Raw genomic sequence first — 23,847 nt, forward strand, 5'->3', positions numbered from 1 at the left:
GGGTAGCGACTTTACGAGCCGAACACTCTCGGAGTCGTGCCAGGGAGGTAGCAATGCAGCATGCGTACGGCATGGCACAACATGGCAAGGCGCATCTGATGCACCCCACTCCTCTTTCAAGTGTCGCCATCCAGCGATCACGGCAATCAGCAGGGACGGCAGCACGTCCTGCAAGCCAGTCAAACCAGACTGATGGGCCAAGGACGACTCCTCCTACCTGGCCGCCCCTCGCCAGCCCTCGTGGCAACGGGGGACCACAACTTGGTGCCGTTGCCGATTTGGCTCGGTGGCGGAGGCGCTCATCCCTCCGATCCGAATCACTTGCCTAATAGGGGGCGTGGCGAGCGACGGGCCAGCGGGACCGAGTTTTTTGATACGATAGTACTATAACTGAAGCCCGGCGGGAACGCGATTCCATCACGGGCCGGGCGAGACAGTTTTGGGCGAATTGGAGGGGGCAAGGGGGGCAGCATTGGGGGCCAGGAGACAGACAGGCAGGCAGACCGTGCCACCATTCCGTCGTCGAAAGAGGGCGCGCGCCGCCTGCTGGCGCTGGACCCTGAACTGCCTGCGTGCCTGCCTGGCAGTCGGTCGGCTGTTGCCCCTGGCTGAGACGTGAGCGTTGCAACGGAGTGCCGTTGCCGCCGCCGCCGCCGCCCCGGGAGTGGATGGGTGGGTGTGAGGACTGAGGAGGCCGGCCCCGTTTGGCGATGTGGCGGACATTGAAGGGCAAATACGCATCGTGTTGCCAGCCTCGGACTTGAGCATGCGGGACGTCGCCATAGGGCGGTGTATGTACTACCTACGATGGGGGAGGCTCTTGGTGATTGGGAATCGCCCATTGACTGACACTTCTTTTCAGAGCTTTCGCAGGGGCGCAAATTGGGGGGCTGCTACGAGGCATGATTCTCCATCTCCCCCCTCCTCCCCGGGGGAGAACCAGTAGGTAAGGAACGGTAAGGCAAGGTCAAGAGGCAAGGTGAGGTCAGGTAGGTACTTCGAAGGTAAGGTTACCTCCTTGGCCGCCCTCGCCCTCGCTCCCAGAATAACCAGCGTCACGCTGTTCCCTGTTAGGTATGTTATACCCAATGTACTATAGGTACTGCTGTACTTGAGCGCACGACGCCTCCTTTGGAATCGCCAGCCCAGAGCGGTGGCGCAGCAGCAGCAGCATCATCATCATCATCATTATCATCATCACACTTACTGGGGGACGGTCAGGCATGGTCAGGGGACGATCGCCAATGCCCCAATTGCCACAAAACCAAGGGGGTAAAGACAACGACAACGACGACCATGACGACCACGACGACCACTACCACGACCACGACCACGACCACGTTCCTGTGTTGTGCCCAGGACCACAACATCTGCTAGGTTAGTACATACCCACATAGGTACCTAGGACCTTGCGTGGGTGGTGTCTAGGTACTCCCGAACCCCCAGTAATTTCTCCATTTGGACCCTAGGTAAGGTAAGGTTCTCATTCTCCCTCTCTTTCTTTCCTTCTCTCTCTCTCCCCCTCTCTGCAATATACCGCCTGTCCTGCCTGCTTCCAATTCTCTCTCCCCGCCCGGCATGGCACCCAAGCCCACCAAGCAAGCAAGCAAGCTACGTGCTTGGCCTGGGTAGGGTAGGGTACCAAGGCAGGCAGGTTGGCAAGGTTGGGACCTGCGTACCTACAAAGCTAAACCCTAGGCGGGAGGGAGGGTCAGGATTGTTCGCTCGCCCTTGTCTCGGCCGAGCCCCCCCAAAAAGTAACACCTAAAATGGGGAAGTGCCGTTATTATTCCCACAACGACCACCACTACTACCTACCACTAACTACCACCACCACCACCACTACTACAAGGTCCTCCTGCGACTGGTAACGTCAGTGCTTGACTGAGTACTAACGCATGTAGTAGGTACACGCCCAGGGATCTCTCTCTTCTCCTCTCCTCTCCTTGCCTCGCCTCGCCTCTCGTTTCTCTCTCTTTCGCACACACTCTCTCTCTCTCTCCTCTCCCGCTCCTGTGGGCTCTGCCAGTGGATCACCCATCTCGGCTGTCGCTCGCTCGCTCCCACATTCCGGTGTCCCGTTCTTTTCACTGCCCACGTACATACATACATACGCATGTACTACAAGGGCACGTAGCGCGGACTTAGGACTTAAGTTGTACGGGGCCGGGGAGGGGGCCGTTCGCACCGACCACCGATCGTCTCTGTCTGTCTCTGCCTTTCTCCCCGCTGCTGCTGCTGCTGCGCGCCCGCATGCAGAGGGATCAAATCTCATTCTCCTCCTCCAGCCGCCCCCCCCCCCCCCTTTTTGGTCTTGGAAAGCAGGTTCGCGTATCCACAGATGGCGGCACGGGCTTGCACTCTCTAGTAGGTAGGTATGTATCTACAAGCGAGATTCCGCGGGGAGGGGGAAGCGGCGAGGGTGGTGGAGAAAGCAGGACATGCTATATGGAGGACAAGCGGCGCCAGGTAGGGCGGGAGCCGGTGACACCCCCCGGGGGCCGTATCATCCATCGCTCCCGGACGGACTGGTCGTTCTCGCAGGGGGGGAGGCCGGTGTGTCTCGGACAGCCCAGACACAACTAAGAAACCATGTTTCTACTACCGTCACCTATCCGCGGGGGCGGGTGGTAACCTGCTGACCGAGACGACGGTAGGGCTAACTAACTCACTCACTCACTTTACCTGCTTGTGTCACCTCTCTCGCTCACTCTGCAAGCAAAAATAGTAGAGAGCCTCATCGAAACCCAATGTGTCGGGTATCCTCAGCCCCACCCCTTCTCAGCTTTACCTCGTACCGTACCTGCGGCCTGCATCGGTACGGGATCTGCATACGTAGGTTCCTAGGTCTGTACTACTCGAGCCAACAAACCGGCGGGCCACACCCCGGACATACACGCATACGTCAAGCTCCGAAAGGGAACTTTGTGTATCCGAGACGGGCTCGTTCGTGCCAACCAGACAGCCAGCCTGTCCAGGTGACTAACAGAGCAAAGGGGGGGCGTGTGTGTGTGTGTGTGTGTGTGTGTGTGTGGTGTTGTGTGAGTTTGTGTGAGTGTAGGTAGTACCTCTCAGCCCAGCGACCTTCTTTTAGGCGTGACGATCTTCAGTGGGCTGTGATGGGGGATATTTTTAAGAATCCACGCCCTTTTGGCCAAGAGTCCTACTAGTTGCCGCTGGGTTTGCGAGGGGGCAAGGCTTTCCCCGTCTCTGGAAGTTGTTGTTGGCCAGCGTCGCGGCGGTGCTTCGGCGCGAGAGATCTCGTACTGAGGTCATCACTCCATGGACCAGATGTATCGGTGATCAACTTGCCCTGATACTGGCATGTCTTTCGGGCGCGTCATTAGGCCCCAAAGAGCGATGCAGGACGCAGGCACCAATGTTTCCACGAGCGAATTGGGCCACTGAGGAGGGCATACTAACGTACGTACACATATGGCACCAGGCTCCAGCTGGAGGATCGCGGGGCGGGGGGGCGCATCGCGAGCAGGCCACCGAACTTCTTGGCGGTTTGGGGGCCATGAGGCCTCAGCTGGCCGATACCGGTGCCGAGGGAGGATCCGGAGCTCTTGGGGCCAGCATGTGCCGCATCACGGGCCTCGTCGGGGGATGCTGCGCCGCCTACCCGCTGGGACTCACTCTTGTGTACGGAGTAGATGTGCATGTGCGGTAGCCCGCGCGTATAATCATGACATGCACGCCGCGCCTACCCGACAGCGCGCGGCATACGACGACGGACGTTGACCTCCGGGACGGCAGTGCCCCCACGCCCACCCAGGCTGAGCCCCAACGAGCCTCAAGATCCTTAGCTCGGGCGATGGGGGACGCGAAGCTCGGCCGTGTCACGGGTTGATTTGTCGAGGCCATCCGGGTGTGGTGCGCCGCCGTGAATTTGAGTTGAGGTCGTCGCGCAAGGCGTTTGTTTCCTTCCCTCCCGGGCGTCACTGCGACGTCGCGATCGTCCGCTCGCAGTACGAGTGAGCCTGCAGTGCAACACAAGACCACGTTTTCACGCTTGCCTTGCGAGTGGTGATGGCTCCCGAGGGTGCGTCGCAGTCGCGCGGACGCTGGGATCCAGGGTAGCATCGTCAACAAGGGCGGGCGGTGGGCTGGCTGTGACCAACGAACACTGGGTGACGCCGCGCATGCAGCCTGCTCCTCTTCTTGTGTCTGCGTCTTTACATAATCTGCCGCGCGCTTGTCTGCCCGTGAGGGGGCGATGGATCAATCCTTCTTTGCGCAAGGATGGCATGGGACGGTGCCGCTGTGGCCAGCGCGGCGGGCGCTGTTGGGTTGGCTGGCCAAGTTTTGGCCGCGAGCATCCGCAATCCTGTCTGTTCGGTCCCTTTGCCCCAGGCCAGGCGACTTCGAGTCCATGGTTCGGACAGCGTTTCGCTTATGCAAATGCAATGAAACCCCCTCTGTCGTCCGAACGCGCGCTGGACGGTGCGCCTGCTACTCGAAGGGCAAGACACATGACACGGCAACCGCGAGACGAGAGAGGAGGAAAAGAGGGGCTCTGGGGGGTGGCAGCGCGCGCCGTGCCCTGACTCCCTGAGTAGTCATCTCGCCTCGGTCCCGAGCGGGGAGCAGCCGTCGCGCCAGACTGGATGACTGGGCATTGTCTCGGGCGAGGGAGATGTTCGAGACCTGGGGAGGGGGGTAGGTATCGTGATGCAAGCAATACTACTTCGAATGTCGTATCGTAGTAGTAGGAGAGTTGGGCGTTGGCAATGTCTTCCCCCCTACCCGACGGTCGGGGTCTTCAAGGCGGGTCAGGAACAGCGTTGCGACGGAGTGTCTGAGACTCTGAATCTCCGAGGCATCGTTGCACCCGGGTTCGCGAGTTCGCGAGAAGCTTTGGCCAAGCCGCCCAGGCGTACGAAATATGTCGATCCAAGACCCGCCCAGTCGTCGATTGCCCCCGCCAAGAGTGTTAGTTGCCGGCTGCGAAGACGGGGCAAGACGAGAGAGAGAAAGATGGGGCGCTGCGCTGGAGCCTGCGTGGAGCGGCCGGCATGAAGGCCTGCCCGGCAGGCCAGGGAGGGTCCTGTGACGTTTGTCTAGGTATCCGTGCACCAAAACGGGCCTGACGTTGCCTGCAGCTGCGTCCCTTGCCCTGGGGCGGAAGGGTCGGAAGAAAGGGGCAGGATAGACAGAATAGACAAACTCACGGGTTTGGTTTTCGTCGCGAACGGCGACGTTGGTGTTGGCAAAGCAAGTGAGTGAATGAGTGATGAATAATGACGGCTCAGCTGGAGCAGCAAGACGCGGGGCATGACTGGATTGCGCCATGACGTTAGTTACAAATCAATGGTCGTCAAGGAAGGAACGCCCGGAAGCCGTTAAACTTTCCCTCGATTTCGCCTTCCTTTAAACTGTCACTAAAAGCCTCATTCTAGATAACCTCGTCGTGACAATCATTGAATCAGACGACAATCCTCAAAGGACTGCACTACACTGCGCCGCCCAGCATCGTGTGACTGACGCCCTAGCCGACCCCTCTCCCCCCCCGCCTAGGACCTAGTACTAACCTCGTACATGCGAAGACTACGTCACGAATCAGGCGTCCCTCAAACAGGAAGAAGCCGTCGTCGCCATGTCGCGTCCCACCGGCCTCATCGCCTCCAAGGGCATTGAGCTCTTGACCTGGAGTACGTCATATCGCACTGCCCTCGTTGCCTTCCCTCCCGCCACCGCGCCACGCAGGTGTCGTGATCCTTCGCGCGCCTTCAGCCCCGTCGCTTCAAACGAGCTCAGACTAACACACGCCCCCCTTGCTCCCCTCTAGGCACGCCAAATGGCTACAAGGCCAGTATCTTGCTCGAGGAGCTCAAGGAGGCCTATGGCCTGCAGTACACGACGCAGGGCATCCGCATTGGCCAGAACATCCAGAAGGAGCCCTGGTTCACGGCCGTCAACCCCAACGGCCGCATCCCAGCCATTGTGGACCACGACAACGGCAGTCTTGCCGTCTTCGAGGGCAATGCCATTCTATCGTACCTGACCCGCCGCTATGACACGGAGCGCCGCTTCAGCTTTGCCCCGGACGACGACGACTACACTCGTGCCGAATCCTGGATCGGCTGGCAGCACGGCGGCGTTGGTATGTCTCCATCACCACCAGCATCACCAATACCCCTGATATTAACAAAAAAAAAGGACCAATCCAGGGCCAGGCGAACCACTTCGTTCGCTTTGCCAGTGAAAAGATCCCCTATGGCATGCAGAGATATGTCGGCGAGACGGAGCGGCTGTATGGGATCCTCGACTCGCGCCTCAAGGACCGCGACTACATCGTGGGGCCCGGCAAGGGCAAGTACAGCATCGCAGACATTGCTCTTCTCGGCTGGGTGAACGGCATCAACTTCACCACCATCTCCATTGACCAGTTCCCGTCGGTCAAGTCGTGGCTCGCGCGCTGTTGGGAGAGGCCCGCCGTGCAGCGGGGCTTCACCGTCCCGAACCCGCCTTCCATCTCCTCCCTGAAGCCGCAGGAAGGCGAGGCTGCCGAAAAGACAAGGGAGCTCAAGAAGCTTGTCGACCAAGCCAAGGAGCAGTATGGCTACAAGTACACGTCTCCGTGAGCCCGTATCTATCTGTTGCGTCTAGTATAGACGCAACGGGTTGTTGGAGCATACCAGGCCTGGGCATGGTTGTAACGTGGTGTTGGTCCGATCGACTGCTAGCGCTAGTCAATGCAATTGCCGTTTCTCCCATCTCTGGTGCACCGAGACTAGCTCTGATAGTTTGCCAGTTCGAGGGTTTCGTCCGTTCTTGGGATGAAATGCACCTTGCGCGGAGCACGCGACGATATGACTCGAGGCTGCGAGGATAGAAGACTGCGAGGATAGAAGCCCAATCTTCGTAAAGCCCATGAAGAGAGCGACGAGGGTGAGGAGAGCGACGAGGGTAAAGACTAGTAAAGAGAGCTATGAGGGTAGGAGAGCGATGAGGGCGACGAAGGTCAGGAAAGCGATAAAGACAACGAAAGTAAGGAGAGCCACGGGGGTGAAGACTTTTGAAAGTACGGATAGGTCATGACCAGGTGGATGATATGATATAGGCAGTCAGGAGGTACCACTGCCACTATAGTCTAGGTCGAGGGCCCTTTCTTCGAGCGAGAATGTGATGCCATAGTCATAAAGCAAAACTGAAAGCTGACTGCGGTGCGGCCATGTGCACGTATTCGACCACTGCCCCTGCTCCTTGTCATTACATTCGTGTCTATCGAACTATCGCAGCTGCTACCACGGCGGATCCTCCAATCGCCGGAACAGGGCCACGAACTTCTGCCCCTTGTTCCTCTCGACCTTCTTCCCCTCCTCCGTCTCGCTCATCATGACGCGCACGCACTCGTCCTCGCGCTCCTCGTCCTCGGGCACGCGCTCAAACGACGGGTGCGCGTCAAAGTGCCGCACCATCCACTCGTGCAGGCCCTCCACGTCGGTGATGGTGTACACGACGCCGCCGGCCCGCAGCGCAAAGGCGTACTCGGAGTTGAGCGTCGTCGAGACGATGCGCGCCTTGTGCTTGCGCGCCTTGAAGTGTGGGTCCGGGAAGCAGATGAAGATCTTGGACAGCTGGCCCTTTTTGAAGAAGTTGGGCAGGAACTTCATCGAGTTGGCGCGCAGGCACGCCGCGTTTTGGTACAGCCGCGCGGCGGCGTTTTGCTCCCGGAGCGCCCAAATTTTGTCTTGGACGAAGCTGGTGACGCTGGTGCGGATCTCGAGACCTAGGGGGGGAAGGGTGTCAGCTTGGCCCGAGAGGGGGTGGAGGAGTTTGTGAGTGAGGAGGGAGAACATACCTAACATCAGCTTTTCAGGCATGAGAGGGGCCAGGGCGACGAGCAAGCCGCCAAAGCCGCAACCAATGTCGACAATCTCAACGTCCTGCTTCATCCGCCGCGGTTGCGTTGAGTCGTCGGGCTGGTCTTCACTGACGAATGCTGGGTAGTAACTGGACCAGTCCATGGCAGCTGGCGAGACTGGGCTGGGGGGTTTTTAAAGACAAACAGTCAGCAATCGATACGTTACGCGGGCCGCAAGAGGGGAGCTCACTATTCTAGCGTGTGATCTGAGAAGGGGTTCGCATGGGCTCGCTGGCGATAGAAGCGCTTGCGAGGCAACCTGGCAAGGCCATCTTGGCCCTTGGTCTCCCGGAACTGCTGACGGTTCGCGCGCTTATTCGCAGTCCCCGGCATTGCGACAGGTTCGTCAGGTCGTTCGTGAGACCAATAATGAGAATGAGAGAGGCGATCTCATGGCTTGACCTTTGAGTCTTGGTGTTGAGGTCCGGAAAGTTTCCAAATTTCACCGGAAGAGGAAGGCGGTCAAGCCACTTTTTTGCCGCGCCTCATCACGCACGGGCTGCCAACATCAGGACCCCCCCGCTGTTCCGCGGCTCCCCAGCGGGCTGCGAGCTATTTGGCCCGCCTCCACCCCAGGACGAAGCGCTGACAGCTCTCGCTCCAGCTCCCAGCAAAGTTCCCGACATCGACCATCACCGTTACACGCATGCCGTCGCCTTCGCCATGGCGGAATCCGCACAGCAGCCGTCATGGGTCTTGACCGACTATTTGCTGCCGCAGTCGTCGCTGCTGGTCCGCGCCATATCCTTCGTCAGCGTACGTCATCGTTCGCGCGACCTGCCGCATGACTGACACCAGCGCAGCTGCTCCTGGGCACCATCTTCCTTTTGCCCCTCCTGTTCGTCGTCGGCTATGACTTCTCGCTGTGGATATGGAGACATTACCGGAGCCGCTTCTCTCACCGTGAAGCCGATGGCACGACGGCGAACCCCGCCGAACACGCCGCGGCGGCTGGCACGACGGCCATCGATCCGACTGCCGCGAAACCGAACAAGGCACGGAGACGATAGACGCACAAACGGGGTGTAGAATCACGCGCGCAAAACTTTTATGATTCGTGAGCTTGAAGCTGTTCTATGAAATCTGGGAGATGACCTTGATCAGGTCTCCCGTCACGCCCATGGCGGTCACATCGCCGCCAGCGCCGGCACCCTGCACGATCAGTGGGTTGCCGCCGTATCTCTCGGTGTAGAAGCTGATGATGTTGTCGCTGCCCTTGAGGGCGGCGATGGGGTGCGATCGGTCAAACATTTCCAACCCGACCTTGACCTTGTTGGCAGCCACGTCGATGCTGCCGACGAACCGAACGACCTTGCCCGCCTTCTCAGCCGCCGCCTTGGTCTCCTCCATCTGCTGGTCGAAGGCGGGAAGCTTGTCGAGGAACTCGTCGCCGCTGCTGCACGACTCGAGTTCCTTGGGGATGAGACTCTGGACGGGGAACGACGTCGGCGACTCCACGGGGAGGCCGGCGAGACGTGCGAGAATGGTGAGCTTCCGTGCCACGTCGAGGCCATTGAGGTCATCACGGGGGTCCGGCTCCGTGTATCCGAGCGACTTGGCCTTCTTGACCTCGTCGGACCACTTGCCGCCCTGTCCCTCGGTCGGCGCAAACGAGTTGAACAGGAAGGACATGGTGCCGCTGAAGACGCCCTCGATCTTGGTGACCTTGTCGCCGGTATCGACAAGGTCCTTGAGGGTGGAGATGACCGGCAGACCGGCGCCGACCGACGACTCGTGGTAGACCTTGGCGCCAGAGGTGGCAGCCGCTGTGAAGATATTCTGCCACAGCTGGTAGGAGCCGGAGAAGGCCTTCTTGTTGGGAGTGACGATGCTGATGCCGCGGCTCAGCGCGAGCGGATACAGGTCGGCAACGTCCTGGGAGCTTGTGTTGTCGACGAGGATGGCCTTGGCGGGGGCCGCCGCCAGGTAGTCAATCACCTTGGGCAGAGCCGGCGGGGCCTTGGACGAGCTGGAGAGGGCGTCGATGGCACCGTCGATGCTGAGCTCGGAGTAGTCATCATTGTAAAGGGCCTTGCGGCTGGTCGAGATGTAGCAAAGGCTGAGCTTGGGCGACGGCCGGCGGGATGCGAGACTTTGGAGTTGGGACAGGAAGCATTTGCCCACGCCGCCAGCGCCTGGTTGCACAGTTAGGAATCAGTCGGCCAATTGCGATGCCATATTGCACATACCGATGACGGCAATAAACAGTTGGTTAGTGGCAGCCATGTTCGCTTGTGTGAGGTGCGTGCGTTGCAGGAGTCAAATTCTAGGAGCTGCCGATAGCGGGGAACGATTGCGAGCTACGACAGAAGGTGACAGCACCGTGATCGCAGATTATGGAGGGGTTTGTGTGGCTGAGGTTTGTGTGGCTGTGGTGGCGTCCGTGGCCCAGAGAGGCGAGTGAGTGGCCGCGACATCTTGTTCTCATCAACCTCGCGAATAGCACCACCAGATAGCACAACCTCACCCGGTCAGCTGCACTAGGGACTCTCGATTGACCGGCATGAGCACAGAGGACGTCACGGCGCGTGGGTCAAGACCCATCTGACCGTTGTTTAGTACCATCTACGAAGTACCACGCGAAGCTTTTACACTTGAGCATAGGCAACCGCAAACCAAACCAAACCCATATACGCCGGAGGGACAGGCCGTTCAACAGCAAGAGACCGCCATGCCTCAGGATCCAAACTTGTATGGGCAGCGGCCCGCCAAGAAGCAGAAGCGGGGCACGGCTCTGTCGACGTCTCTGGACTTCAAGGCCCAGCTCACATCACTCGTGTCCAACGCAAGCTCTTCCGGTACTACATCCGGACGGGCCAGGCCATCCAAAGCGCCCAAGGATGACATTTTCCGTCACAAGCCCAGGCAAGCCGAGAAGGGTGACACCAACAAACTGGTCCTCAAGGAGGTAGCCGGCACGGAAGAGGATGCGGAGCAGCTCGCGCGGGCGAGGCGAAAGCTGGAGGACAAGGCCAGGCGGTACGCGGCGATGAAGCGCGGGGACTACGTGCCGGGCGAGAATGAAGCAGAGCCGCTAGTGGACTTTGATCGGAAGTGGACGGAGGGCAGGGAGGACAAGGACGGGTACGCGTCGACGACCAGCTCCGACAGCGACGAAGATGAAACGGCCAACGAGGTCATCGAATGGGACGACGAGTTTGGGAGACGCCGGCGTGGCACGAGGGCCGAGAAGGAGAAGATGGACCGGAGGGCACGGCGAGGCCTGCTCGGGGCCGAGGAGCTGGAGCGCATGTCAGCACGGCCAGCGGCGCCGAGCCAGCTCATCTACGGCGACGCGATCCAGTCCATGGCGTTCAACCCAGACGACCCGGACAAGATGGAGGAACTGGCACGGAAGCGCGACAGGAGCGCGACGCCGCCCGAAATGAAGCACTACGACGCGGACAGAGAGATCCGAACCAAGGGCGTCGGGTTCTACAAGTTTAGCAAGGACGAGGAGGGTCGGCAGCGGGAGTTTGCGACGCTCGAAGAGGAGAGGAAGCGGACGGAACAGGAACGCAAAGCGCGCGAGGACCAGAAGGAGGCACGCCGGCGGGAGATTGAGCAGCGACGGCGAGACATGGGGGCCAGACGGGCAAAACGCCAGGCGGACAGTTTCCTCGACGGGCTGACGGAGGGCTGATTGCGTGGACGGGACGGGATTGGTCGCGTGGGGGGAACAGAGCAAGGCGAAGCAACATGCCAACACGAAGGAATACGATGCGACCTGATACGTATGAGGGAGTGTGTGCAGGCAGGTAGTGCCAGCCATCGGACGGCGCAGCTGTCCAGCGTTTCAATCGACTTGATTGACTGCTGCTAGCGTCAAGGACGGACCGCGACAGCCGTTTAGCCTCAGCCAGGGCGTCTGCAGGCCGGGTCCTTGGACGTCCTCGTGGTCGTTTGGAGCTCCCTTTGCAGTGCTCGCCGACTGAAGCGCTGATGGGGCGCGTGCGAGATGGCTTTCCGGTGGGCCAATGGGCTCGATGACTGCTCTCCACGACGGCTGGCGTGCGTGGCCCAATTTCCCCCACGGCCGCTGTATCCGGAAGTTGATGCGCCTGCTAGCGGGCTCACATGCGCTGTCGTGAGGCTCTTTCTTTCTTTTCGGCCTGTCTATGCTGGTGGTCCCTGCTGGTTCCGACGACGGCCGGCCACTACGACGAGACGCATCCAACGTTGCGCAACGTGCTGACGACGCAGGCAGGCAGGCGGGCGGGCGGGCAGGCAAGCAAGCAAGCAAGCGTCTGGCGGCACGCGCACGCCGGCGGGTCATGTCTGCGGGGCGAACTCGCGGCGTCGACGGCATGGTTTTGCTCGTGGCCCAGCGATGCAAAGATGGCACGCAGAGGACCTGCCTGCTGCATACTCTGATTGATCGTGGGGACGGGGACGATTGCTTCAGGACACAGTTTCACAGGGCGCAATTGGCGGGGGGGCCTGGGCAAAGCCTGGGCTGGGCTGGGGATGGTGGTTCTGGTGCACCGGCGAGAGTGGCTTGGCCCACGGCCTGCAGGAGGACGAGGCGCCGTGGCCCTTTTCAGCGCTAGCGCGAAAAAGCTGTGACTCACCACCGGGCCGATCCACTTGGGGGAAAGGTACCTAGGACTGGCATACTGCAGCATCTCTGCAGCGAGCAAACAGGGTTGCCACCTGTTACTGTGGCATCTGCTAGATGGCCCCGCGGTACCCTGACCCTGGTCGCACACATTCCGCGCGTTGTTGCCTGAGAATTATTACAAATGGCCCCAGGTTTCCACACTCGAAATTCTTCCTTTCCTCTCTTTTCCTTCACCCCCAAAGCATTTTCCTCCAAACCACATCAAGATATCACGAGCGCCTCAGGCCGCCGTCAAGATGCTGTAAACCACCCGCTTCGCGCGTTGTCCCCCTCAATCCGTCAAGATTCCGTCTCCAGACATAAACAACATACACCCCCCCACTCAATCCCCCCCCAGTTCAAGTCACCTTTCGGTAGACCTGGACTTCAGCATCGCTTTGAATAGCATCAGCTCGAGTTCTCCGTTCTCAACCGCCAACATTTCGGCCCAAGACTTTTCAGTCTTCACCACGGATTCCCAACCATCAACATGGCTTCCCAACTCCGCCTCCGCCTTGCCGGCTTCACCCGCGCACCAGCAGTCCCTGAACCCGCCCGAGAGCCCTCAGCAGCAGGACTTTGTTCTGTTCGACAATCCGCCTCCGCGACAGTCCCTTAATCGGTCATCCGCACCGCTGTCCAACAACAGCCAGCGTCGACATTCGTACCACGACCGCCGCGGCAACAACAGCAGCAAGCTCGTCTCGCCAAACGCGGTCCAGAATCAGCGCGTGGCCCAGCTCCTCCGCGGTATCGGACATCAGTCTCAGTCTTCCGTCAACTCCAACAACCGTTTCGCCAATCAGTTTTACGCTTCATCGGCTCCATCGTCGACCGTCTCCTTGAATCAGAATCAGCAGAAATCTAGAATCGCTAGACCTCCTGTTCCATTGTTCAGCCAAAGCGCGGGTAACGTCCATCAATCCGCCAAGATGATGAACGCTGCAGGTTTGTCACCACCCAACCTATCCTCTCCAGCTGCATCACCCCGCTCACACTCGTCCACAGACGTCGACTTGGACGAGTTCACCGCCTTTGAAGGCGGTGCATACACGGCCTTTTCGTCCCCGGTGGTCCCCTCCGCCGTGGACTTTGGTGGCAGCATGTCGAGCTCCACGTCCAACCTGGGCACTGTGTCGCCTCAGGACCTCCTCGTGCAGGAGCCGTTCATGTCGGCTCCCAACTCGAGCGCCCTGACGGCACTGACGTCGCCGTCCATCTACAATGAGTCTCCCGACTTTGATGGCTTCGACGTCTCGCCCAACTTTGGAACCACCGACCTTGATGGGTCGGGCGACCCTTGGTATCCGCTCTTCCCTCAGGAGTCGGCCAGCGGCCCTGAGCAGACGCAGAGCCTCGACAACTCGCCCGCCCAGCAGTCGGATGACCTCGACTCTGTCGGCCAGGGCTTCGCCGGCAGCGGCCGGAAGAAGGGCTCTGGCTCTCCCACTGGCCGGCACTCTTCGGTCGCTGGCGTCAACTCGCGCAAGCGAGACAAGCCCCTGCCGCCCATCATTGTCGAGGACCCCAACGACACCGTGGCCATGAAGCGCGCACGCAACACGCTCGCGGCCCGAAAGTCGCGTGAGCGCAAGGCTCAGCGATTTGAGGATCTCGAGGAGCGCATTGCGAAGCTCGAGGCCGAGCGGGATCACTGGAAGAAGATTGCTCTTTCGCAATCGGGTGCGCAATAATCGAAAAGTTTTGTCTTTCCTTTCGTCAGTTGATGCTTGGGACCGTGAGGGGGCTTTCAACGTTTTGTTTTACTGGGTTCAAGTTATTCGGGTTCATAATTGAGATGACTATTTGTGCTACATCCTGCTCGTGCGGATGAGAATGCTCGCGCTGTGCATGTGTGTCGTATATGACTGATAGAGTGCGAGACGTCTTCTACCTGGTGTCTCGCCCAACTGAAGAGATATCAGGTATGGTAGTAATGCGGTTCGTCGAACGGTATTCGAGCGGGGGCTGCTCGCATGATGGCCTGAAATCCTCGTCAAGTTGTCATGTAGCCATGAGATCTCAGCCAACCGTCGTGCACATGTTCCTTGAATCCGCCGGGTTTGGGCTCATTCCGGAAAGCTGAGCGCGACGAGGCGGGCGGGCGTCGTCATCACTACGACCTTGGCGTGATGAAAGCGTGGAGTCCCCATCGACAAAGAATGTCCCACCAACGTACCACGCACTATCGACGACCACGCCAAATCATCATCGAGGAACCATGCCATGCCATGCCATGCATCTTCGCTCGCCATGGAGCTCCCGAGCATTTATTTGCTGACACCAACAGCAGCGCGCACACGAGTACGAAAGGGGGAAGAAGCCCGCGCGGCCTTGTCCCGGGGGGCGGGTTACGGTCCAAGAAGGGAAAGGGTAGGGGGAGAAGGGCGGTGTCAAACAGCAAACTGTTGGGGATGGATGGATGGATGGCGGCGTGGGTGAAAACTCCGGCCCCGACTGGATGCCTCGGCTGCGGCTCCGCTTCAAATCTTCGTGGCGCCTGTCACGGCCGCACCACCGCACACACACACACACACGCAAAGTCGTGACGAGGCGGAAACATTTTGTTCAAGACTGACTCAAAAAGGATGGCGGGGAACACGGAGGATGTATAGGGAGGGGAAGGGGAGTTGGTGGGTGGTGGTGATGGCAGCGTTGCAGCCGTGGTGCTGCGTCGTGTCTCGTCCCGTTGTCAAAGCCACGTGCCCGGGGGGTAGTAGTAGCACTACTACGACTAAGTATATTGTAAAGTCAGGATCGTGAGGTGCGGACCAGGAACTTAATCCAAAACGCTAATACGAAGTACGTGGTGCAAGCAATAGTGGTAGCGCTTGGTAGGAGGCGTTCCTGGATCCACGAACAACGGTTCCCACGGAATTGCCTCCGGGCCGGCATGATGACAATCTCATTTTCTTCTTCTTTTTTCTTGGTCTCCCCTTCCCAAACGCCGATCCGGCGCGGGTCGACATGAATCGCCGGGGCATCCACTTCTCATTCTTATACTGTGGACTCGCGGCGAGTACAGCACGGTACCGTACTCCGCGCCCTTGCCGATGACGTTTTCCCCCCAACAATTGTAAGGGGTCCTGGGTCCGGGGTTTTTCTCTCTCTCTCTACCTTTACTAGTATCGGGTTTAAAGAGCCTAATTCAGCTGGTTCGTGGCGATGATGGCGGCGGGTATGAATATGAATACCCGGGCTGGGCCACCACCGCCACCACCCTCTCTGCGCGCATCAACTTCACCACGAGTGAGACATCTGCGAGCGAGGTGACGTAGTGAAGCCCACGAAGATCTCGCACACGCTGTGCTTTGTACAATTCTTTGGATCGTATCGAACCGAACCGAACCGAACCGACATCGACATGGCAGCAGCAGCAGCAGCACGCAAGGGCCCTGCCATTGCCGGCTTCACGGCCCTCTCGGACCAGGTGTTTGTGCGCGACGCCACCACCAGCACCGCCAGCACCACCAGCGACGGCAGTGATGACGACCCGACGACCGTCATCATCTACGGCTGGGGCGACGGCCTGCCCAAGCACGTGGCCAAGTACGCCGACGGCTACCGCGAGCTGTTCCCCGCGGCGAGGCAGGTGGTGGTGCTGTCGCCCATCGCGCGCGCCATGTTCTCGGACCTGCGGCAGCGCGCCGAGCACATGGAGCCCGTCGTCAAGGCCGTCTTTGGCGGTGACGATGATGATGAGGGAACGGGAACGACGAGCAACAAGACGGAGGGGAACAGCAGCAGCAGTAACAGCACAAGGGCACCGCGGGTGCTCGTCCATACCATGTCCAACACGGGGGCCGTCAACTACGCGGCGACGCTGCACGCCTACCGCGAAGCGCAGCAGCAGCAACTGCGAAACAACAGCACCACGCCGACGCCGATGCCCCACGACCTGCTCATCATGGACTCGACGCCCGGCAGCACCGAGATGAGCGCCGCCAACGTCTCGCGGTGGTCGCGCGCCATGGCCATCGGCACGGCGGCCTGGTTCCCCTGGCCGCGGGCCGCGACGCAGGCCATCTGGGCGGCGGTGCTGTGCCTCAACGCGCTGTACGCGGCCGTCATCGGGCGCGAGAGCGCGGGCGCGTGGAGCCGCCGCGCCGTCAACGACGGGGCCTACGAGGCGCCCGCCGCCCGCAAGCTGTACCTCTACAGCCGCGAGGACGACCTCATCGCGTGGGAGGACGTCGAGGCGCACGCCGCCGAGGCGCGCGAGCGCGGCTGGGAGCCGGACGTGGAGCTGTTCGAGGGGAGCGGGCATGTCGGGCACATGCGCAGGCATCCACGGCAGTACTGGGGTGCGATCCGGGCGTCGTGGGAGAAGGCAGGGCGTGGGCGCGGGAGGGAGTGAGTGATGGTGGTTCTAAGAAGAGAGGGGGGGGGGTGAGGAGGAGGAGGAAGATTTGACTTGGTTGCCGAATTTGCGAGACATATAGACTGTGCGGCGTACAAACTACAAACACCCATAATGATTAATGACAATGGCCTGCCAAGAAGGCCGATAGACAGTTGCAATTTCCTGTAATAGCAGAAAGAAGAGAGCAAAGGGCGGCTTTCAAGTTTCCCAAGCAAAAAGTGTCCTCCAGCAAAGAGCCTTGACGCCCAAAACGGCGTGTTGTCAGCATGTGGCATGTGGCATGATCTTCGACTACTCCATATGGTTCTTGATACTCAGTATGACTACGTGTGCCTGCATGGCAAGCAGTGTCTCCAGTCAACGGCCTCTGGCAAGCAGGAGCGTCAGGATTGTTCATACGACGAGCAGGCACCGCCGCAACAATTTCTCTCACGCAAACGCGAGGCCGCCGTCGTCAACACCTGCTTCCTACTGCTACTACTACCACATATTGGCAACGCGGTACCAGTGTTCCGCGGTCGCCAAGAGCCGCGTCCGGCGACCCAAGGGCATGGTAGTTAGTTGGCAACTAGCCGTGGTACGCACGCGCGCACGCACGGTACTGTACAGCAATGTTGGAAAGGGACGGGCGCGTGTTTCGATGCATATGTTGTTGTTAATGCCACAGAGCACCGCTTTCGTTTGTGTGTGTGCTTTCCCTGCCTTGACGACGGCGACGACAAACACGATGACAGAAAACGCAGTCATCAGACGGACCGCTTCCGTTCATATACACCCGACGGGGCCCATGAATGGCATCGTGCCCCCGGTAGGGCGGCGGCATCCTCTCCCTCGGGGGGGAGGAGGAGGAGGGGGGCCGCGGACAACGGGTCCGGGTGGGCACGTATAGGTGAGTGGTATACCGTGCGCAAAATTCGAGTCTACAACAGTAACAATAGCGTTGTTGATCATGTATGTCATCATGCTAGTAGTCGGTAACGGGCGAAGGAGGGTGGCAGTCGGTCTGATGTCTTCAGAATGCAAAGTACATGCTCCACCGTGAACAGGATGAGGGCGCGTGAAGATGCCGTACTGACTGCTCGTTTCATGGGCGACTATTGCTACTACTAACTTACTATCAATCAGGTGCGATGGTCCGGTTTAATTAGTCGTCAGACGAGTCCTCGGAAAACCCATGCAAGGCTGCAAGTGTCATGCAGTTGAGGCGCGTCTCGTCCAGCTGCCCGCCGCCAGTGCATAATGCTAGGGAGATGGATGGCTTCTCCCAGCCTCGCCTGCAAATGTCCCTTGCCAGAGAATAGACCCAATTGCGGGAGTAGAATTCCTCCCCGTCGAATCCGGGTCGCGGCATCTGTCAATGCATGAAAAACGGGAGCGGCGGCCACTGCCGTGGTAGTAGTTAGAGTTTGCCGCACGCATGGGGGGCTTTTGAGCGCGCCTCCGTCCTCCTCTTTTTTTCTCTTACTGCTACTGCTACTACTTCTATCACTGCTTCTGCCTCTTCATGGAATGTAATCTTTGGGTCCCTGCTTGTTGGTGGTGCCAGGTGATGTGCAACCACGCCCCCCTGCCTCTGGCTGGGTCGGTGTATTGGCATATTCATGCCTTAGATGCAGTTGCCAAGGAGCCCTGCAGGGGGCCAAGGGGGAGTATCTCGAGAGCCAAGAGTCCAAGACTCGTATTTGGAGACTACATTCACGTTTTTGCCATATGGTTTTCGTGGTATCTACATCGCGGACATCTTGTCATATGGTTGCAAACGGATCGGGCGCAGCTCATGGGATGCATACGATCTTTATGTGCGTCTCGGCAGACTGAGGGCAGGACTTAAATAGCACCGGATGATTCCCCCTTCCCCCCAAAGAAACCACCAGCAACAGTTCCCATCTCGTGTCATTCTCTCTCTTTCCTTCAGCCGCATCCTTGGTTGAGACTTCGCCGCCGCTACTACCATTGACCAAAGACAGACACACACACACACACACACACACACACACATACATATATATATATATCGTTGTGGCGCTCCAACATGTTGCCCGTCGTCGTCCTCCTCAGCGCCCTGGGCTCGGTCGCCCTCGCTCTTCCCAGCCCGCCGTCGGCTGCCTTGTCCGAGGTGGCGGCGCAGCCTAAGAGAAACTCGACCGTCAAATGCCGCCCACCCCCCATGCGGACCTCTACAACTGAGATCACGACCGCGAGCCCCATCGTCACCACCGGGTCCGGAGCGGCGGCGGGGACAGACCCCGAAGTCAGCTCCAGCACGACCGGGGCGCCGCCGGCTGGAACGGACTCTGCCGCCCCCGCCACCGAGACGACCCACCCCGAGAAAGAAGATGACGAAGATACAGAAGGCGAGGAGGAGGAAGATACAGACAAACATCCCAGCGGAGAAGGAGGACTACTCGCATGGGTGGCGCCCCCGTCCAACGTTTCCGTCCACGCCGGCCTCGAGGGCTGCAACAAGGAAGACCTCCAGGGCCTGAGCCTCGCCGACCAGGCCCGGCGATGCGGCACCGGCAACATCTGCCGGGCCCTGGCCGAGGACCCCAACGCGGCCGAGGTCTGGGACTGCTTCGAAAAGTTTGAGGCGCCCCCCACGCGCCCCACGCACAAGCTGCCCTGGAAGGAGCCCGTCGACGATGAGACCAAGCGCGTGGCGGCCAACTGCAACGGGCGCTCGGCGTCGGAGGACATTTGCGGCACGGGGCCGACGTGCGCCCGCTACAACAACCGGGACGAGCACGACGACATGTACCGCACCCCGGACGACTGCCTGGCCTCCCACTACGGAAAGGGCGAGGAGGCGCCGCAGGGAACCCCGGGAGGTGCCGCCCCTGGAGGCGGTGCCGGCGCCGCCACGCGGAGAGCGCGATGAGCTCAACACTCAGACATAAAACATATTTGGTTTTGTGTTTAGGAAGCGGGCATTGTCAAAAAAAGAATAGTATAGAATAATAGGGGGAATAAGCAGACAAAGGCAATCGAGGCTCGCGACTGTAATGACTTTTTCGGTTTGTCTGGTGCCACCAGAGTACTGGCCACAGTGAGCTTGTTTCCGATATAATAACAGAATAGCGATCATATAATTGCGTCGATTTCCAGGTGAAGAACAAACAATGTCTTGCACGTGTGCATCATCGTACCATGAGTGCTCAAGCAATACGCGACCAAGACGACGTCGTTGGTGGCCGGTCGGCCGGCCGAGACCCGGCCCTCTGCCGACCCGGGCTGCCGGTCCGGGGACGGTGGGGTGCGGCACGGCCCAAAAAAGCGGTCGGGTGCTGGGACGGTGGTGCCCTGGTTTACCCCGCCCTGCCATCTGCCACCACCACCCCCTCCGCAGCACGAGGCGCCCGGAGCTCTACCTGTCTCTCTCCAACGGCGGACCCTCCGGCACGGGGAGTGTGCGCCAACGAGAGCCGACTGCTATTTCGGGAAGTACAGGTGAGATGCGGGCGCCGCGCCAGAGTGGGCACTGGGGGGGAGGGGAGAGGGAGAAGTAACTTGGTCGCCACCGCCGCCCATTTCTTTTTGTTTTATCTCTCTCTCTCTCTCTCTCTTTCCTTCACCGTCATCTCTTCCTGGAGGACAAAAGCGAACGCCTTCGATTGAGGAGTAAGTACTTTTCTGGAAGTCAATCGTGATAGGTTCGGCAGGTTGAGCCGGAGAGAAAGAGGTGCGGACGTGGTGTTGAAACGGTTGGAGGCAGGCACTCGGTCGGCACATACGAGGCAGAGACTCGGATCAGACGTGGTGTTGCCTGGGGCTCGAAGAAGGCTAGCAGGTGATGCATCGGGCCACAGTCATCCCATCTGGCGCAGAGGTCAAGACGGAGGGTGGGAACGCCAGTGCGAGGGAGCGATGGGAGAGTTGGAATCAGCGGCATGGCGTCACCACCTAACTAGAGAACAGCACCTCAGCGGCCACAGGCGGCTCTCGACTACTAATTGAACCCAGCCCAGCACTGCAGGTACAGTACCTGGTACCGGCCCAGGGCTCCCTCCCTCCAGGCTCCACCGTGGGTGGAATGGGGGAAACGAAACGAATTGGTGCAACGCCTCCGCCTCCGCCCATTCGGCCAGCGCCTGTCTCCCCCCATTGGCCGTAACGAGCAACGCCGCTTTTTTCTCCGCCCAACTTCCCAAAACGAACAATAATTCCAACAGGAAGAGAGAAAAGGAGAGAGAAAAGACGACGAAGCAGACGACACGACACACATGATGGCGGCCATGGGCTTGGTTTGCCAAACCCTGAAATTGACCCTGACCTGTTGGAGTCCCGACAAGGGGACCATCTCGTGGCCACATGACCAAATCCCCCCCCCCCGCCGCCCCCTTCTTCTCCCTCTCACTCGACAAAATAGACACGCGGCTTGAGAGGCTTTACGTTGGTAGTTTGTTCCTGCTCTACGTGTGCGCATGGTCAGTATAGTGATGCGGCGCTGTCCTGTCCTGTCCTGTCCTGTACCTACTGTAGGCACAATGGGGGCAGCGTGGAAGCTCGCTCTCTTACTGAGCCATGCTTGCCATGCAGTGGTCTAGATCTCTTCTTCATAAGCCGCCCCCCCCTCCCCCCAATCGCTTCGGCCTACCTGCCGAGATGGAGGGCAGACGGGGGACGGACGGGGCGGCGCAGCTGACTCGGATCACAGGGCCCGCGGGTGTGTGTGTGTGTGTGTTGTGTGCGCCCCCAAAGTGCATACATACACACAGTACTTACATACGGCGTACGAAGTGACTGACTTGTTGCTTCCGTTACAGTGCAGTACCGCACACGCACGCACACCTTGGATCTGATCGCGACACTGAACCGCAACTGACGTAGGACCCCGCCGCCGCAGCTAACCGGGTATGTAGTCACCAACCAGCCACGAACTGCCTGCCCCCCCAAACCAAAGAATGTGCGACAGAACAACCCCCCCCCCCCGGCCGGGGCGCCCGCCCGCCCGCCGCCGCCTGAAGTAGCAGTAATAGTAGAGGTGTAGCAGGTACCCTTTTCGATCGGGGCAATAGCATGAGGCGCCTGCATAAGGCTGTGGGGCCCCCTCCCGGGGATCGGCTGCGTGTCCGGGGCGCCGGGTCTGGGCGGCGGCGGCGGCGGCGGCGGCGGTGGTACTTGCCTACCGTACCACGACGATGATGATGATGATGCTGCTGCTAATGGAGAGGGATGGCATCTAGTTCCCGGGCCGCCGGCCACCGCCGCCAACCTGCTTGCTTGCTTGCTTGCTTGCTTGCTTTCTTTACTGGGCCAAGTCACTCGCTCACGCGTACAATATACAGTACTATATACGAAGTACATTAGTACTCACTGTCTTTGGTGGACCGCGGTGGGGCAAGAGTCGCGCATCGAGCGTCCGCGGCTCGGGTTTGCGTACGGGGCCGTACGGTGCGGTGCTGTGCTGTGCAGTAGTACCTAGGTAAGGTAAGTCAAACACTTACTTATGTATTTGAAGTAGTAGTCGTAGTAGTCGTAGTGCCTTGCGTGCCCCCGGTCCCCTGTAGGGCCACCCGTCCGTGTGCTTGTACGTAAGGAACAACGGGGGGGGGCGATAACCGGGCATCGCGAAACGCAACACACCTCGTCCTCCTGCTGCTGCTGCCGCTGCTGCTGTTCCTGCTCCATCGTGACGCTGCCGCGCCCGCTCCCGCTCCTCCTCCTCCTCCTCCTCCTCCTTCTCTCCTTCCTTCTTACTCTCTCCTCCTCGTTTTCCCCGCCCTCTCACTCTCTCCGTTCGTGTCCACTCCCTCCTCTTCCTACCAAGTGGTATCCATCTACTATCCCCCACCATCACCGCCGCATCACATCACGCAAAACAACCACAGTTCCCCCAGCCGGTCCGGGAACGAGAATGGTTGCTGCACTCAACACATCGCCCTCTCCGCCTCTCGTTCTGCTACTCGACTGCCACGCCCACCACCGTCCTTTATAAAACACAACGAATAACGACGGCGACGACGACGACGACGACGACGTCCACTTCCACCGCCACCACCACCCCACGGAAGAAAGGAGAGAAACAACAAGCAAGACCCTTTGCGATACTACCTACCATACAATATCACGTCCCGACCTACACGGGCAATCAAAGCATCCCCCCCACCACGATGGGTTCCCAAGGCAGCGTCATCCGCCAGCTCCAGCCCGAGGGCCAGCCGCGCTCCTGGTACCGCGACGGCTTCTTCCTCACCACCGACAAGGCCTTTGTAGACCCCGCCGTCATCAACGACGTCTTCGACTCGGATCTCATGTGGTGGAACGACCCCCTCGAGCCCAAGCAGATGCAGAAGATGCTCGACAACTGCATGACCCTCACCGTCTTTGCCGTCCCCGACACGGCCGACGAGATGGCAAGTACGTTGTCGTCCGCCTCTAGCCCCCCTCCCCCCCGGTGTACCATAAACCCCCGGCTGCCGCTTCTATAGAACGCGGAGCCGGCAACCTCCCGTTGTCAAGAACGGTGTTCCCACAGGAGAAAAGAACAATTGACTGACTCTCCCACAGAAAACGGCGGCCTCCCCCGCGTTACCCAGCACGGGCCCAACTTTCGCATGTGCGGCCTCGCCCGCATCGTCACCGACTACGTCACCCTCGCCTACCTCACCGACGTCTTCGTCCTCGAGGACTTCCAGCGCCGCGGCCTCGCCTCGTGGATGATGCGCGCCCTCAAGGAGACGGTCGACGAGTGGCCCAACCTGCGCGGCCTCATGCTCATGGCCCACGACAAGTCCGCCGCCCGTATGTACCAGCGCGAGCTCGGCGCCGTCGACTTCGACAAGGGGCCCTCTGCCGGGCTCGTCATGCTCGAGATGGGCGGCAAGGGCATGAAGGACGTGCCCGACGAGCATTGATGCGGCGGGCCTGGATGGGAAACGAGACGGTTTCATTTTTCATGACCATACCAGCATAGGCGGCGGCGGATGGGGATGGGCTCAAGACCCGCGTCCCCGTACCTGCATTTCTCCCGGTATTGGCGCATACTCTGCATTTGCTTTCTCCTCCCTTCGATGC

At 59.8% G+C, this 23,847-nt stretch overlaps 9 protein-coding genes across 9 annotated transcripts; 7 read left to right on the forward strand and 2 right to left on the reverse strand.

Moving 5' to 3' along the window:
- The first annotated feature begins 5,324 nt into the window (after positions 1-5,324).
- Positions 5,325-7,175, forward strand: GST2_1 (Glutathione transferase). The gene is made up of 3 exons (XM_047985674.1): positions 5,325-5,654; positions 5,792-6,106; positions 6,163-7,175. The coding sequence occupies exons 1-3, from the start codon at positions 5,600-5,602 to the stop codon at positions 6,585-6,587; spliced, it is 795 nt and encodes a 264-aa protein (XP_047841651.1). The 5' UTR covers positions 5,325-5,599; the 3' UTR covers positions 6,588-7,175.
- Positions 6,932-8,290, reverse strand: TRM8_2 (tRNA (guanine(46)-N(7))-methyltransferase). Its single transcript, XM_047985675.1, has 3 exons — positions 8,061-8,290; positions 7,808-7,992; positions 6,932-7,735 (listed from the first exon to the last, which is right to left on the reverse strand). The coding sequence occupies exons 1-3, from the start codon at positions 8,201-8,203 to the stop codon at positions 7,248-7,250; spliced, it is 816 nt and encodes a 271-aa protein (XP_047841652.1). The 5' UTR covers positions 8,204-8,290; the 3' UTR covers positions 6,932-7,247.
- A 243-nt stretch (positions 8,291-8,533) lies between these two features.
- Positions 8,534-8,880, forward strand: JDV02_004456 (uncharacterized protein; the record flags this gene model as incomplete). Its single annotated transcript, XM_047985676.1, has 2 exons — positions 8,534-8,626; positions 8,674-8,880. The coding sequence occupies 2 exons, from the start codon at positions 8,534-8,536 to the stop codon at positions 8,878-8,880; spliced, it is 300 nt and encodes a 99-aa protein (XP_047841653.1).
- A 64-nt stretch (positions 8,881-8,944) lies between these two features.
- Positions 8,945-10,106, reverse strand: HOM6 (Homoserine dehydrogenase; the record flags this gene model as incomplete). The annotated part of the gene is made up of 2 exons (XM_047985677.1): positions 10,060-10,106; positions 8,945-10,005 (listed from the first exon to the last, which is right to left on the reverse strand). The coding sequence occupies exons 1-2, from the start codon at positions 10,094-10,096 to the stop codon at positions 8,945-8,947; spliced, it is 1,098 nt and encodes a 365-aa protein (XP_047841654.1). The 5' UTR covers positions 10,097-10,106.
- A 204-nt stretch (positions 10,107-10,310) lies between these two features.
- On the forward strand, positions 10,311-12,289 carry JDV02_004458 (uncharacterized protein). Its single transcript, XM_047985678.1, has one exon. It carries the CDS (start codon positions 10,542-10,544, stop codon positions 11,511-11,513), a length of 972 nt encoding a protein of 323 aa, XP_047841655.1. The 5' UTR covers positions 10,311-10,541; the 3' UTR covers positions 11,514-12,289.
- Positions 12,290-12,727: 438 nt separating this feature from the next.
- GCN4 (General control protein) lies at positions 12,728-14,164 on the forward strand (the record flags this gene model as incomplete). The annotated part of the gene is made up of 3 exons (XM_047985679.1): positions 12,728-12,732; positions 12,829-13,418; positions 13,479-14,164. 3 exons carry the CDS (start codon positions 12,728-12,730, stop codon positions 14,162-14,164), a joined length of 1,281 nt encoding a protein of 426 aa, XP_047841656.1.
- A 1,546-nt stretch (positions 14,165-15,710) lies between these two features.
- JDV02_004460 (uncharacterized protein) lies at positions 15,711-16,827 on the forward strand (the record flags this gene model as incomplete). Its single annotated transcript, XM_047985680.1, has 1 exon — positions 15,711-16,827. The coding sequence occupies exon 1, from the start codon at positions 15,835-15,837 to the stop codon at positions 16,825-16,827; it is 993 nt and encodes a 330-aa protein (XP_047841657.1). The 5' UTR covers positions 15,711-15,834.
- Positions 16,828-18,705: 1,878 nt separating this feature from the next.
- Positions 18,706-19,938, forward strand: JDV02_004461 (uncharacterized protein). The gene has a single exon (XM_047985681.1). The coding sequence runs from the start codon at positions 18,866-18,868 to the stop codon at positions 19,709-19,711; it is 846 nt and encodes a 281-aa protein (XP_047841658.1). The 5' UTR covers positions 18,706-18,865; the 3' UTR covers positions 19,712-19,938.
- Positions 19,939-22,943: 3,005 nt separating this feature from the next.
- JDV02_004462 (uncharacterized protein) lies at positions 22,944-23,687 on the forward strand (the record flags this gene model as incomplete). Its single annotated transcript, XM_047985682.1, has 2 exons — positions 22,944-23,190; positions 23,341-23,687. The coding sequence occupies 2 exons, from the start codon at positions 22,944-22,946 to the stop codon at positions 23,685-23,687; spliced, it is 594 nt and encodes a 197-aa protein (XP_047841659.1).
- Between the last annotated feature and the right edge of the window lie 160 nt (positions 23,688-23,847).

Source organism: Purpureocillium takamizusanense, chromosome 3 (assembly GCF_022605165.1).
Source record: "Purpureocillium takamizusanense chromosome 3, complete sequence".
NCBI classification, from domain to species: domain Eukaryota; kingdom Fungi; phylum Ascomycota; class Sordariomycetes; order Hypocreales; family Ophiocordycipitaceae; genus Purpureocillium; species Purpureocillium takamizusanense.